We start from the raw sequence: 13,183 nt of genomic DNA on the forward strand, positions 1-13,183 counted from the left end.
AAGCCACTCTGTCTTGCTTTTCCAGCTGAGCATGTACAGTTTCAATGAAGTAATGAATGAACTTGGCCGCACCACCCCCAAGCCTACAACAGCAAACACAGGGCCCTCGGCCAATCAGCAGACACTAAAGGTTTTCAAGTTGAGTTCAAACAGGCCCACGGGAGGCCAATCAACGAGCGCGGCTCCGCCCCAAACTCCCGGCCGCGGCCAACCAGGAGCCCGGAAGAGCCAAAACACAGCGGCCGACCAATGCCGGGCGGCTCCACGGCGCCGAGCTCCGCCAATGGGCGCGGCCGGGCGAAAAGAGAAACAGTGCGGGCAGCAGGCCGCAGGATTCGAATCGAACGTCCGCACCGGAGCCGGGCGCAGGCCGAGCGGCGCGGGCCAATCAGCGGCGGCGGCTCGCGGCCCCCGAACGTTGGGACAGCGGCCCCGCCCCGCGCCGTTGTTTGTGGTGTCGGCGGCCGCGGGAGCCGGGCCGGGACACTTGCCGGGCGGGCGGCGGGCGGCTGGGGGTCCGGAGGCCGCGGGCGGGCGGGCGGCGAGCGCGAGCCGAGAGCGGCCGGCCTCCCGCGGCCGCCGAGCCGGAGTCGCGCGGCGGCCGGAGCCATGTCGGTGAACATGGACGAGCTGCGGCACCAGGTCATGATCAACCAGTTCGTGCTGGCCGCGGGGTGCGCGGCCGACCAGGCGAAGCAGCTGCTGCAGGCGGCCCACTGGCAGTTCGAGGTGCGCGCGGGTCGAGGCCCGGGGCGCGCGGCGCCGGGGAGGGGGCGCTCTATTTGTGTCGCCCCGTCAGGCGATCCGCGGCCGGGAGGTGTCGCGTGGGGCGCGGGCCCGGACCCGGGGCCGGGGGCGGCGCGGAGGGGCCCTGCCCGCGGGGCCGACGGGTCGGCCGGGGGCCGATGGTGGGGGGGGGGTGGCTTCCCGCCCCCGTCCCCGTTAACCGCCGCCCTGCCGCTGTGTTTGTCCGCAGACCGCCCTGAGCACGTTTTTCCAAGAAACCAACATTCCCAACGGCCACCACCACCACCAGATGGTAAGCGGGGCCGGGTGCCGGCGGGCGGGCGCGGCGCGGGCGCGCACCCCGGCCCCGCAGCTCACCCGGAGCCGAGGGCGCGGGCCGGGGGCCGCTGTCAGCCGCGGGCGGTGACAGCCATGTTGCCGGGGAGCGCCGCGCCGCGATGTAAACAAAGAGCCAAAATGTCTTCCAGGAAAGAGCGGCTCCCGGGGCCGGCTGGCTCGCCCAACTTCGTGGGCCGGCCTCCCAGGCGACTGTACCTCGACCTCGGGCCTGGGCCGGGAGCGCTCCCCGGGGCCGGGATGGCCGGGATGGCCGGGATGGCCGGGGGATGGGGAGGGGGCTCGGATGGGATGGTAACGGGTCGTCTGGGAAAACTGGGAGCCCGGGTGAAGGACCCTGAGGGGGCTGGGAGCTGGGGTGTCTGTGTTTGCGGAGAGCGCCCCCCCCCCCCCCCCCCCCCCCGCCCCACACCCCAGCCAAACAACCCAGCCCTGCAGGGAACAGGAAAGGGATAAATCCACCCAGGCTCGGGTAGAGAGCTAGGCTCTACCCGGAGAGGTATGTTCACTCTTTCCTGTTGTTGGAAAAGGGACTTGCCCTGAGCGTGGAGGACATACGGATTTAGACAAGATAAGGACAAGAATTTGCATTTAACCCCAGTACGTAAAGACACATAAAAGTACAGGAAACAGAAGCGGTTGGGGTCTGGGTTTGCTTTCTTTTCCAAGCCGGCCCCCCGGGGCCTGAGGCTTTGCCCTCCTGGCCGGCGGGGGTGTCCTGCTTTCCAGGGGCACAGGACGAAGCTTTCACTTTAGAGGCTTGAATGCCTTTCCCTCCCCACCCCTAGTTACCTATTAGCTCTGTTGGGGGGGGGGGGGGGGACGGGGAGTGACCGGGCTCCGCAGTAGGGATTGTAAAACATTATTCCCCAGGAGATCTGTTGTGGCTTTTGGAGTACATTTTTGGCATTTTAACACTTGGTGTCCTTGCCCATGGCTCCCTTCTCAGCTGCTCCCTTTCCTGGAGAAGCTGCACGTGGTTCAGTGTTGTGTCTTATCCTTGGGGCCCTGTTTTCATCTAGGTGAAAGGACAAATAGAAGGGTCCGTCTTGACCTTTTAACCAGCTTCTCAACTTGGAATGGTTTATGCTGTATATAAATCAAAGGACAAAAACGTCTTGGAATATGAGGGGAGAATTGTGCCGGCTGCAGGGCTGTGGCAGCTAAGGCCAGGTTCCTTGTGTAAACCGTGAGGGGTCATCTCCAGGAGACCTTGCCCTGCGTGTGACCATGGGAAAGCTCTGGCTTCCACCTTGCACTAGAACCTGGGAGCCCCCTGCCTCCCATCTCTCACAAGAGCCTTGGGGTTTGCTCCACCAACTGTAGCCATTCAGAAAGCCCAGGGGCTTCCAGAACAAGCATTTTGTGGTGCAGTGAACAGGGAGAGCTGGGACTAGCGGCCCTTTTAGGTCCTGTAGTTCCTTCTCTGCAAATCCCAAGGGATTATAATCTCCCTCTCTCCCTCCCTCTCTGTCTCTCTCTGTCTCTCTCTCTCTCCCTCCCTCCCTCTCCCTCTTAATCTCTATACCCCGAGTGAGGCTGGAACTCACAGCCCCGAGATCAGGAGTCCCATGCTCTTTCAACTGAGCCAGCCAGGCGCCCAGGGATTATAATCTCTTAAAAGCTTCCCTCAAGGCAGGCGGCAGATTTTGTAACAGACTTTATAATCTCGGGTATCCATCAGCCCGCCATGTATTGAGTACTTAATCAGCACAGTGGAGAAGGCCATTCCTGCCCTCAAGGAGTCTAATTTTAGAGAGAATCCAAGGAAAAAACTTGACAACAAAGAGAACAGTAGTGGCATAATACCAGAAGTGACCCAGGGCACAGGTAGCTGATAAATGATTGTCCTGTAAATTACTGTACAGTCACACAGCTATAGGCATCTTCCCAGACAAGGCGGGGGGTGGGGGTGGGGGTGGGGGGCTTTGGGCAGCTCTAAGAGTAAGGCACTGCATCGCAAGCAGGGTGCAGTGGACACTGGGTGTGCTTGAGGGCTGGAAGCTTCGTCCACAGTTGTTAGAAGCAAGGAGCTGCAGGGGCTTCGGGAGCATGTGGTCCAAACCCCTGGCGTTTACCAAAGTAGAGAGAGAGAACCTCAGAAAGGTGAAGGAACTTGCAGGAGCTCACCCAGCCAGGTGGGCACGGGATGCCCCCGTTCCCCCGGGAGCCAGACCATTCTCTGCAGCGGGGTGGTTCATCGAGGCCAAGCTTCGCTGGCTTGGTCAACTGGGGAAGTCACGATGCTGTGATGCAATTGGCCTTTACCCCCACCCCCCATTCATTGTTTCCTGCTGCCGAGAAGTCAGCCCTGGGGTGGGGGGCGGGGAACAGAAGGGAGGAGGGAAGCGGTCGGTCTGGGTGGGGCCGGGCCTGCTGGGAGCCCTGCGGCCGCCCCTGAGGAAGACAATGGTTGGTGCTCCCTAGCTGCTGGTAGGGAGCTGGCCCAGTTAATAGGACTGCTTCTCCCTCCTCAATTTCTGCCTGGGATTTAAAAGCAGAGCTGCGAAAGCGCCCTCTGGGAGGTGAAGAACCCTAGAATCTTGTCTCCCCCGCCCCCCCAGCCCCGTGCCTGGGGGAGGGGCTGGTGTTGCTAAAATTAGGAGAAATTCAAAGAAGTACTCTCCTGGCTTCCCCGGAAAGGGAGAAGCTGCTGGTGAGGTCAGAACAGGCTTTGTGTAAGGCCTTGCTCTCTGCTGCCCTGGGCCGGGTGCCCCTGTGGGACGCTTCTAGGTGGCACCCTCAGCCCCACCACGCTGCACTACCCCCTCCCCCCCTCCCCCCATAGGCGGCGAGAGTCCGCCACCCTACCCCAGCCCTTGGCCCTTCCTGGCGGGGGTCCCTGATCAGAAAGGGTGGCGGATACTGGAGAGTTCGGGGAGTTTCCCTCCCAGGGTCGTGGCAGAAGACAGCAGGTTTTGCGGTGTTTGTAAAGGAACCCCCAGGAGGCGGGCTGAGGGACAGAACAGGCCGAGACTTCTGGCAGCCTCTGGCTGCCACATCATGGGAGAGATGCTGGGGACACAGGAAACCCAAATCCCTCCCTGGTTTTTGTCCTCCGGGGGAGCCGAGGCATGAAGTTGTACTTAACTCTAAGTGCAGATGACTCAGGGTTGGGTAGAGATTAAGAGCTGGGGCTCCGCAGATCTGGGACCCCCCCCCCTACCCCCCCCCCCCCAGGAATTCGAGCCTGGGAATCCCATCTTCTCAGCGGGTAGTCTGCTGCGGTCGATGTGCCTTGGTCACTTGACTTGAGCTCCGGGCCTCAGTTTCCCCATCTGTGCCCTGGCGTCGTGAGAGGTGGGATAACAAAGTGTCCAGGGCCTGCTGGCTGGTGCTGTTGATGCCGAACGAACCCAGACACTGAGAAAGTGTAGCTTCTGGGCATCGGAGGGAGACCCTGGGTCTGGCCGCCTTCCTTTGACCAACAACCTCAGAACATCTGAGGGCGGATTATTGAGGGAGCCAGCTGGTTTCTTACCCAGGGTGAGGCGCTAAGCAATGGTGTCCCGGGCTGCTCTCTTGTCCTCACTTGAATCTGACACCCTAGCTTCTGGTTGGAATTAACCCTTTACTTCTGATGCTCCTCGGGATGTCGCTTCCTGGCATCATGAAACTCCCTTTGGTTTTGATGAAAATCGTTGGGGTTTGTGTGTATCGATTGGCTCAGGGTGGAAAGGGTGCTTTTTCCTGTAGAAGCTCCTCCTCGTGGACTGGCCTTGGGGGAGCACCACCAGAAGGCTCCGGGCCCAGGGGGCGTGGCTCCACGTTGGGGGCGGGGAGTGAGCCGGTAACCCTCCCCACACCTGTGTTCTCTTCCAGCAGATGTGCACCCCCAGCAACACACCGGCCACGCCGCCCAACTTTCCTGATGCACTGGCCATGTTCTCCAAGCTTCGTGCCTCGGAGGGCTTGCAGAGCAGCAACGGCCCCATGACGGCCGTGGCCTGCTCCCCCCCTGCAAACTTCAGCCCCTTCTGGGCCTCGTCCCCCCCTGGCCACCAGGCCGCTTGGATCCCACCCTCCTCGCCCACGGCCCACAGCTTCCACCACCTGCACCACCCACAGCCCACGTGGCCCCCCGGAGCACAGCAGGGGGGCTCCCAGCAGAAAGCCATGGCCGCCATGGATGGCCAGAGATGACACTGGATGCTGCCAGGCGCTGGGCTGGAGCTGGGGGGCAGCCCAGGGTCGCGGAGACACAGGAGGGCCAGGGTGGGGGGAGCTGGGGCGGGCGGGGGTTTCCTGAAGATCGCACTGGAAGATTTTATAAAAAGAATTGTTGTGGGGGGGGCGGGGCTAGTAAACTTCCTGAGCCACTTGGGTCCTTCAGGAGTTTCTCTTCAGGCAAGTTTTTTCTCTTTTTAATATATAACTATAATATATAAATATATAAATGTAACTAATGTATGTGAGAATGGAGCTGGCTGGTCAGGGTCAGCAGGGAAGGGCTGGAGCGTCCTCCTCTTTGGGCCAGCACCCCTCCCTCCACCCCTGGTGCCGGGGCAGGTGCTTGGGGGCCAGGTGTCTTGCTAGCTGCCTCCCCTCAAAGGTCATGCCTTCTGGAATCAGAAGAGGACCCCCGTGGAGCCACTCCAAGGAGTTCCGCGGAGGCAGGGGCTCCCAGAAGTGCCCGGCGGCCGGAGGGGTGGAGGCCTCCTCGCCATGGGGCGCTCTCCCCACCCCGGCTTCCTCAGCGGCCCCGCAGCTCCCGGGGTCCCCCCATCTCCAGCTGGATGTGCGGGGCTTGTGCGGAACTAAGGAGCCGGCTTGGGTCAGAGGCCCAGGCTCTGCCTAGCCGGGGGACCCGATTCTCCACAGCCACCCTGCCTCTCCCGCTGTGCGTCCCGTCCGAGTGGGTGACAGAGTGGAGAGCTTGCCTTTGGATTTAGTTCCCAAATCAATCATCTCACCAGGGTGAAATTTTAATTTAAAGACTTAAAAAGAGACTTTTCTAACTTTCCTGGTTTGCGGTGCCTTTATTTGCCTTGGTAGGAAAAAAGCCCTCTCCTGGGGAAGAGGGGCCGGGGTGCCCCGGCTGTGCTGTGGTTGGAGGGGAAGGGCTTCCTTGCTAGGTGGCTGGGCTGGATATTCTGAGGAGGGGTGTCCGGACCCCGGCATTGAGAGGACAGGCTGGGTCCCGTTGAGTATGGAAGGGAGAAGGGGAGACGGGGCCTGACTTGGTGACCATGACCCTCTCCCCTCTCCCCTTGGCCCTTGGCAGTGGGGAGTGGCTGGTGCTCAGCCCTGGAGCCTTTGTCTTGTCCGTGGTGAGGGGAGCTACCCCTCCACTTGGAGGCAGCCCTATCCTCTGCCCCTGCCCCCAATCTGGACCCATCCCTAGTATTCTGTCCTCGGCCTTCTTTGGGGTAGCCTGTCCCCGAGTGCGTGTTGACTGGCCATACCCCAAAGGTCAGCCCAGGCTGTCAAGGATCCAGAGAGACCTGTCCCCACAGGAACTGACCTCCTTTTGTTTCGTACCTTCCCCACAGCCTCCAGGCAGTAGAGTGGAGGCAGAGATTCCTGGCCCAGTGGGCCCCTTCCTCAGGTGACCCTGCCGTGCGGGTGGTCTGGGTGGCAGGAGCCTATTAGCTGGCTGGAGGAGTGGGTGGCTGGCCCCAGGGTCGCGGCTCCTCCGTGAGCCTCATGCTGGGGAGGAGGGATGCTACCTTGAGTCCCTTGTCCCCCAAGAGCTTGTTTTCTCCCTCTGAGCAGCCAGAGCCCGGGAGTGGGCCCCCGCTGTAGCTTGGGGACAGGAAGGTCTGGGAGTTCACACCCAATGCCTGCTGAGCCAGCCCGCCCTGCTCCTGGGTCTTCCCGCACCTTCTCTCGCTGGGAACCCTGTAGCAGCTCCCCTCTGCTTGTGATGGTTTAGGGGCTGGGTCCGCCCTTTCGGTTTTGTTTCCTGGTTGGAAACCCCTGGGGCTCCTCCTGGCCTCCCCCCACCAGCCAGCCCACCTGTGCTTTCCCGGACTGCCAGGGGAAGTCCCTGCGGGGCACGTGGGTGGCCTCGGGACCACAGCCCGGGTGAGGGTGGGCGGCCGGCCCAGGTGCGGGGAGGAGGGTGGGCCTCCATTCCCTGTCCTTTCGTGGGCGTGGGGGAGGCCTGGGTGCGGCGGGCCGGCTGCCCTGCTGCTGCCGCCCTTCCCTGCCAAGCTGGTGAGTTTGGATTCTAGGCCAGGGACACGGAGCCAGCAACCTTCTGACATTTCTCAGGGTGCGAAATGGGAGCCCGAGCAGGAGCAGAGGGGCTGGCCCTCCCCTGCCTCCTGCTCCAGGAGAAAAGGGCACGGGCTGTGAACCCGGGACCCCACACCCCGGACCCTGGGGTTCAAGATGCTCCCCTCCTCTCGTCCAGAGCATTAGGTCACGCATTGCATGATGCGTGAAGGTGAAAGCATCTCAGGAGATGGGGACAGGAGGGGGACGTCCCCTCCCGCGGGGAGCCAACCCCACCCTCCGCTTGCCCACATGGAACTGGGGAGAAACCCTTTTCTGGGCAGTTTCCTGCCACACTTTCCTTTACGGTGTGATTTGTCACCCCATCTTCTCACACCGTAAAGCAGACCTCCGGTGTCAGACATCCCTTTCCCATGTCGGGGAGATGGGGACTGGGGCGGGGAGGGGGGCCCGTGAGAACAGACCTGAAGATGGTTAAAACTGCTCTCAGGACTTCAGAGGCCTTCGTGTGAGGGCGGCCCCCTGCCCGGGGTTGGCGGGGGGGGGGGGGGGGGGGGTTACTCCCTTGCGATTGCTGTACCTGCTGAGCTCAGCCCTGCCCTTGCCCCTCTGTCCCCTCAAACCTGCCGGGACCTTTAGCACAAAGGGCTCGGGATAGCAGTGAGAGCTCTCTTGTCTGTTTGGGGCTGGTGGAGCCGAGCGAGCTGGAGCAGGACAAGGGCTAGGCCTCGAGGCCACCTGGCAAATGGCCGTCACCAGGCTAACCCCCTCCTGACACACTTCTCAGTCTCCCTGGGGAGGGAGGAGGGGAACAGGGAACCGGCCCAGGCCAGCCAGGCAGCATCCCCCCCGCCCCCCCCCCCCCCCCCCGCCTCGTCTAAGCCCCTGCTTGCCTCTGCAGCAGCCACCCAAGGGTACACTGCACAGGACAGCAAGCAGGAACCTTCCCGGGCGCACTGGTCCCCCCTGGGACGCCGTGCCAGGAGCTGGGCACTGCCAGAGCCATCCGTGGGGGAGCAGCTGCCGGCTGCCACCCTCACCTCTGCTTCAAGGTACAGACACCGGGAGCCCCAACCTCTCCGGAAAGCCCCAGTGGGCCCAGACGGGAAGGCCGCAGCCTCCGGGCCCAGCTGAGGTCCAGGGTGAGCTGGGGTCTGGCCTCTGCTGCCCCTGCCGACCCCTGGTGCAACGCTCAGCCCTCCTGAGGCCCTTGGAGGGCAGCTTCATCTGTTGGGTGAGGGGGTCGCGGTCTAATTCCCAGGCTACATGTCATTCCTGGTTCTCCAAGAGAAGCCCCTCGTCCCCGGACCTGGGGGCAGTCTGGAGGTGCCTGGCCTGCAGGGGCCCCTCCCTTTCCACCCCATCTTCCTGAGCCCAGACCAGAGAAGCCTCGCTGCCCCAAGCTTCTTCCTAAACATTTATTTGTAGCTTTGCTCAGTGAGCAGTGGTGGACCTCGGCCCCTGGGTGGGCTCCTCGAGACCCTCCCCTGGCGGGACATCCAGGTGCGCGTCCACATCCGCCGGCCGGTTTCCCATCTCGCTGGGGCTGGGCGGGTGGGCCACATTCGGCTGGGAGAGGAGCCCCTCGGAGGAGACGGGTCTGTCTTTGCGCTGATGGGAAGGAGCTGGGAGACACGGGTGGCTCTGTCTCACTGCCCACGCCCGCCGCAGCCCGCCACAGCCCTCCCCAGCTCGCCCAGAGCCCGGGGCGGGGCGGGGGGGGGAGGCGTCAGGAGCAGCCCCACTAGCCAGGCAAGTGGGGGCATAACGCCAGAGAGGGGGCCCGTCGGGCTGGGGTGCTCAGCGCAAGCCCTCATTGGAGCTCCCGAGCAAAGCTCCTTTATAATCTCCGTGAGTTAAAAATAATCAGGCTCTCCGTCAGTGGCCAAGAGCCTGCCTCTTAAGTAATGTTTCCTCTATTAATACAGGGACTATTTAGGCAATATTCACATAAATAGGTGCGGGAGTTTTTCCCAAGACTGCCCTGCCCCCCTCTCCTGCTCCCCTAGCATTTGAGGTGCCCTCACGGTGGACAGTGGGATGCCAGGGAGAAGGAAGCAGAGTTCCCCCACAAAAACCGTTTTGGAAGCCAGGGTCACAGACCTGCACCCTCCGTCCACTACTGAGTCCTCTACCCCACCCTGCTACCCTCTGTTACCAGCGCAGGTTCTGGAGGCAGACAACTTGGGATGGAATTCCTAAGAATTTAGTTCTGCTGCTTCCTCCCTGTGTGACCTTGGGCAAGTACCTGAACCTCTCTGTGCCTGTTTTCTCAGCTCTAAGTGAGGCTAACGATTAGAACTCGTTCCTACATGTAAAGCTCCTCACAGTGGCCCAGCTGGTGAGGAGCCCTCACATTCGGATCCCCTTTCTTGGGGGCCGTGACACTAAGGGCACCAATCCAGCAGCGCCCCTTTATGGACAGATGAGGCAACAGGTCTGGAGAGCGGGGAGCCTTGCCCAGAGTCACTTGAAAGTGATCTGGCCTCGTGGCTCCAGGCCAGTGTCCTTCTCTGGCCCCCACATGTGGCTGGACCCTGGGGGCCCCTGAGCGCCCCCCACCCCCCGACTTTCAGGAGAGATTTAGCCCCTCAGGGGAGAACAGGGACTCTAGGGACCTTTCAGGCCTGGGAGTGAGGAGAAGCTCCTCCCCAGACAGGGTCAGAAGGAGGGATTCTCGGTGGGGAGAACCGCCCAGGCCCACCAGCTGCCGCGCAGAGCTGAGCACTCACTCCTGGAGAGTGAGCACCCAGGAGTGCGGTGGGGGGGTGGGGTAGGGGTGGCGAGGAGGGCTTGGGGGGTGTGGCGTGGGCCTGGACCCAGAGCCTTGGGCTATAGCCCTGCCCCTATTTCCGGCTCAGTGAGATGGGGAGAGTAACAGCATCTACCCCACAGACCTGGCGTGTATCGAGAACTCAGTAAAGACGATTTTCTCTCTCCTCCCTCCCATCCCCTCTCTCAGCTCCCAGGCATTTCCTCTCTCCAGGGAATTAAGGGCAGCTACCAGGCCTGGGAGGGAAAGGGGGCCGGCAGGGCAAGGAGGAGAGGCCCCGGGGGAGGAGGGCAGTGGTGGGGCCACCTGGAAGGAGGCTCCAGCCAGAGGGAAGCTACCTGAATTGTTGCCAGCCAGCATCTGAGCACTTTGTGGCCGGGAGGGCAGCTGGCTGCTGACGCTGAGGGACTGCTGCCGGTGCGTGTGCGGCCGGGGCTGCTTGGCCTTATGCTTTGTCATCCCCGAAGCTGAGACCGGGGCTGGTGGGGACAGAGGACGGGAGGGTCAGTTCTGAGACACCGAGGGAGAGCTCTGCGGGGCCCCATGGGGACCTGGAGTGGGCTGCAGGGCAGATGGTCACGGCCGGCCCCAACTGGGGTCTTTGTAAGCACACCATTCATTCCTGTGTCCGTCCGTCCATCCGTCCACCCGCCCAGATATCCTCTGAGGACCCACGCGCACCAGCCCCGTCTTGGGTGCGGGGTGAGTTCTGACCGGGGTTCACAGTTGAGGAGGGGAGGCAGCGAGACAGGTGCACACGTGGCTCTGAGACCAGGTGGGGAGTGTGTGTGTGGGGGATCAACAGGGCCCCGAAGGTCTGGCCAACTGGAGGTGGGCATCATGGGGACGGGAGATTCACTGAGTGGTGGGGGGCTCAGGAGGAGCATTTTGGGCTTTGAAAAAGGGGTAGGAACTCTGCCCTGGTGGTGCTGGAACAGGGGCCGAGGCAGCGAGGAGAGGGAGCCTGGCATAAATACGTGGCCGTGATGTCCCAGCTCATGGGCTGAGGCCGGACAGCTGTCCCCCCCCCCGCAACACTGACCTGGAGCTTTCAGAGCCCTGAACGCTTGGGATCAGGGAGGCTGCAGAGGAAGGCAGGCAGCCAGATCCAGTGGTCCCATGGCCTTCCAGGAACTGGACAGAACCCCGGGGACCCTTGAGCAAGGAGGCTGAGGAGCCTCCGGGCCACCTGGACACTCACTGTCTTTGCTTGGGATGCCCGGCAGCCTTGTATCTATCCGTCCCTTGTAAATATGTCCATCCAGGCCCAAGATATCCACCTCATCATGCTGTGGGGACGGGCGGGCGTCCGTTACCATGCGGCACCTTAGGGCTCGCCCTCTGGTCCTTCCTCCACGAGGGCCTGGGGCACCGAGTGACGTCCTCTCCCGACTCCCGGCACCCAACAGTGCTCAGAACCCTCCCCCGGGCTCTGGCAGCACCAGGGTGAAGGGAGGGCCCACGGTGGGGGTGGGGGTGCCAGATGGGCTGGCGGCCAGGATGCCATTTCTCCCAACGAGGCACGAGGACCAGAGGCTTTAGCTGGGACTGTTTAAGAAGCGGCCTCAAGGCAGAGGGCTGGTCATCCGCCCTTCTGGCGACTGGTGGTGGTTTTTCCAGAATGACTGGAGAATTCGGGGTCATGTCAGGGCCCTGCTCCCGGGCAGCACCCCCAACCTTCATGGCGATCTGGATCTCCTCGGTGGGGTACAGGCCCTGTGACAGGTGCTGCAGGCGGTTGCGGCGGTAGGGGTAGGTGAGGGTGTGGCTGCCCCCGCAGCGCCGAGGCGCGCTCGAGTAGGTGTAGTCGGCCATATCTGGCACCCTGCGATGAGGACAGCAGGGTCACCGGGAGCAGCTGTGACCCGGGACACACCTAAGGGGACGGGGCAGTTGTCTTGGGCCGGGGCGGCGGGGGCGGGGCGGGGGAGGGTGTCTCTGGGAGCCAGGGCAGGAGCAAGGGATAGGAAGGGGCGAAGGCATGAGGAGAGCGATCCTGAAGACCACTCTTTCTCCCCCTTACCGCCCCCCCATATGCGCACGCACACCCACACGCACTCTCCCTCCCTCCCTCTCCGGCAGGGCTTCCCCCCCCAGCAGTGGGTGAGACATTCACAGGGCCGTGCCGTGGGCAGGCCGAAGCCGAGCCCCATGGGGGGACAGGGGGCCGGTCTCTGTGGTCCTACCGTCTGTGGCAGGGGGAGCTCAGGCACTGGGCCTGCAGCAGCTCACGGATCATCTGACTGCTGGCCTTGACTGAGCCTCCAAAGTGGATCTGCACCTTCTCAATGTCCATCAGCATCTTGGAGTGCATGGTGCGCAGGCGTCCCACGCTCCGCTCCGTGTGCGCCAAGTCGCCCCGAGGGAAGGGGGCACAGCCCAGCTTCAGGCTGCGGGGGGTGGGGGGGTGGTGCAGGCAGATGGAGGGGTCAGGCGACTGCAGCCAGCTGAGCCCACACTCACACAGACCCTGGCCCCCTCCCTCTCTTTATGCCTCGTTAAACAGGACCGTGTGTGGGCAGGAGCCCTTTCCATAGCACCCTGAGGGACCACAGCCAGGCTTCCCCAGGAAGGATTCCTGAGATGAGATCGTGCAGAAGAGCCAGATGGGGAGAGGCCCAGCGACTCCAGCTGAGGCTGGGGGCCCTTGGCCCCGCACACTTGGCCTTGCCTACGTGGAACACCTATAGGGCTCCAAAGTGCAGTTTGAAAGGATCCTTACTGCTGAACCCCCAGCCTTGGGAGGAGAAAACGCGGTGGGAGGAGGGCGGGAGCCTGAGGGCGTGTGCGGTATGTCCCCACCTTCTCCCCCCACATTCACTGAGCCAACCCTCTGGCTGGCTGATGCCGGACCCCTGCCTTCCCCCCACCGTGCTGGGGTTGCTGAGACAGCTGAAGCATCTGGGGGGTACGGGGAGGTAAAGAGGAGCTCCCCCAGCCAGCCAGCACCCTTGGCGATGTCCCACCGGGACCCCCAACAGGGACTCCAAGGCGGGTGATTACGCCAAGGCAAGTAAGATTACTCTTACTCCTGCGAAGAGCTGGGGGGGTGGGGGGGCTAGCCCAGAAAGTACTCTAGTGGCTCCCACCATCCCAGCCAGGAGAAGGAGCCCTCCACACCCACCCTCCAGCCTCGGCCCCTGCCTC

The 13,183-nt window shown here is 62.8% G+C and overlaps 2 protein-coding genes across 3 annotated transcripts in view; one reads left to right on the top strand and one right to left on the bottom strand.

Moving 5' to 3' along the window:
* The first annotated feature begins 324 nt into the window (after positions 1-324).
* Positions 325-6,041, top strand: UBALD2 (UBA like domain containing 2). 2 transcript variants are annotated; one of them, XM_047831805.1, is made up of 3 exons: positions 325-729; positions 977-1,039; positions 4,906-6,041. In XM_047831805.1, exons 1-3 carry the CDS (start codon positions 610-612, stop codon positions 5,224-5,226), a joined length of 504 nt encoding a protein of 167 aa, XP_047687761.1. In that variant the 5' UTR covers positions 325-609; the 3' UTR covers positions 5,227-6,041. The 2 variants fall into 2 exon arrangements, with proteins under 2 accessions (XP_047687761.1, XP_047687762.1); XM_047831806.1 differs by having other exon boundaries at positions 4,909-6,041.
* A 2,626-nt stretch (positions 6,042-8,667) lies between these two features.
* QRICH2 (glutamine rich 2) overlaps positions 8,668-13,183 on the bottom strand; it is a 32,715-nt gene continuing 28,199 nt past the window's right edge. The window contains exons 16-20 of the mRNA XM_047831803.1: positions 12,223-12,426; positions 11,714-11,861; positions 11,238-11,325; positions 10,375-10,515; positions 8,668-8,888 (exon numbers count right to left, since the gene is read on the bottom strand). Of these exons, the coding sequence (XP_047687759.1) occupies positions 8,698-8,888; positions 10,375-10,515; positions 11,238-11,325; positions 11,714-11,861; positions 12,223-12,426 (772 nt within the window). The 3' untranslated portion in view covers positions 8,668-8,697. The remainder of the gene's footprint in view (positions 8,889-10,374; positions 10,516-11,237; positions 11,326-11,713; positions 11,862-12,222; positions 12,427-13,183) is intronic.

The sequence above is a fragment of the Prionailurus viverrinus genome, chromosome E1 (genome assembly GCF_022837055.1).
Source record: "Prionailurus viverrinus isolate Anna chromosome E1, UM_Priviv_1.0, whole genome shotgun sequence".
Taxonomy (NCBI): Eukaryota; Metazoa; Chordata; class Mammalia; order Carnivora; family Felidae; genus Prionailurus; species Prionailurus viverrinus.

Excerpts from the sequence above, each read along its gene's own strand:
- UBALD2 (XM_047831805.1), top strand. The coding sequence starts at position 610 with ATGTCGGTGAACATGGACGAGCTGCGGCACCAGGTCATGATCAACCAG. Across the intron at positions 730-976 it reads CGGCCCACTGGCAGTTCGAG|ACCGCCCTGAGCACGTTTTT; the intron begins GTGCGCGCGGGT and ends GTTTGTCCGCAG. Across the intron at positions 1,040-4,905 it reads GCCACCACCACCACCAGATG|CAGATGTGCACCCCCAGCAA; the intron begins GTAAGCGGGGCC and ends GTTCTCTTCCAG.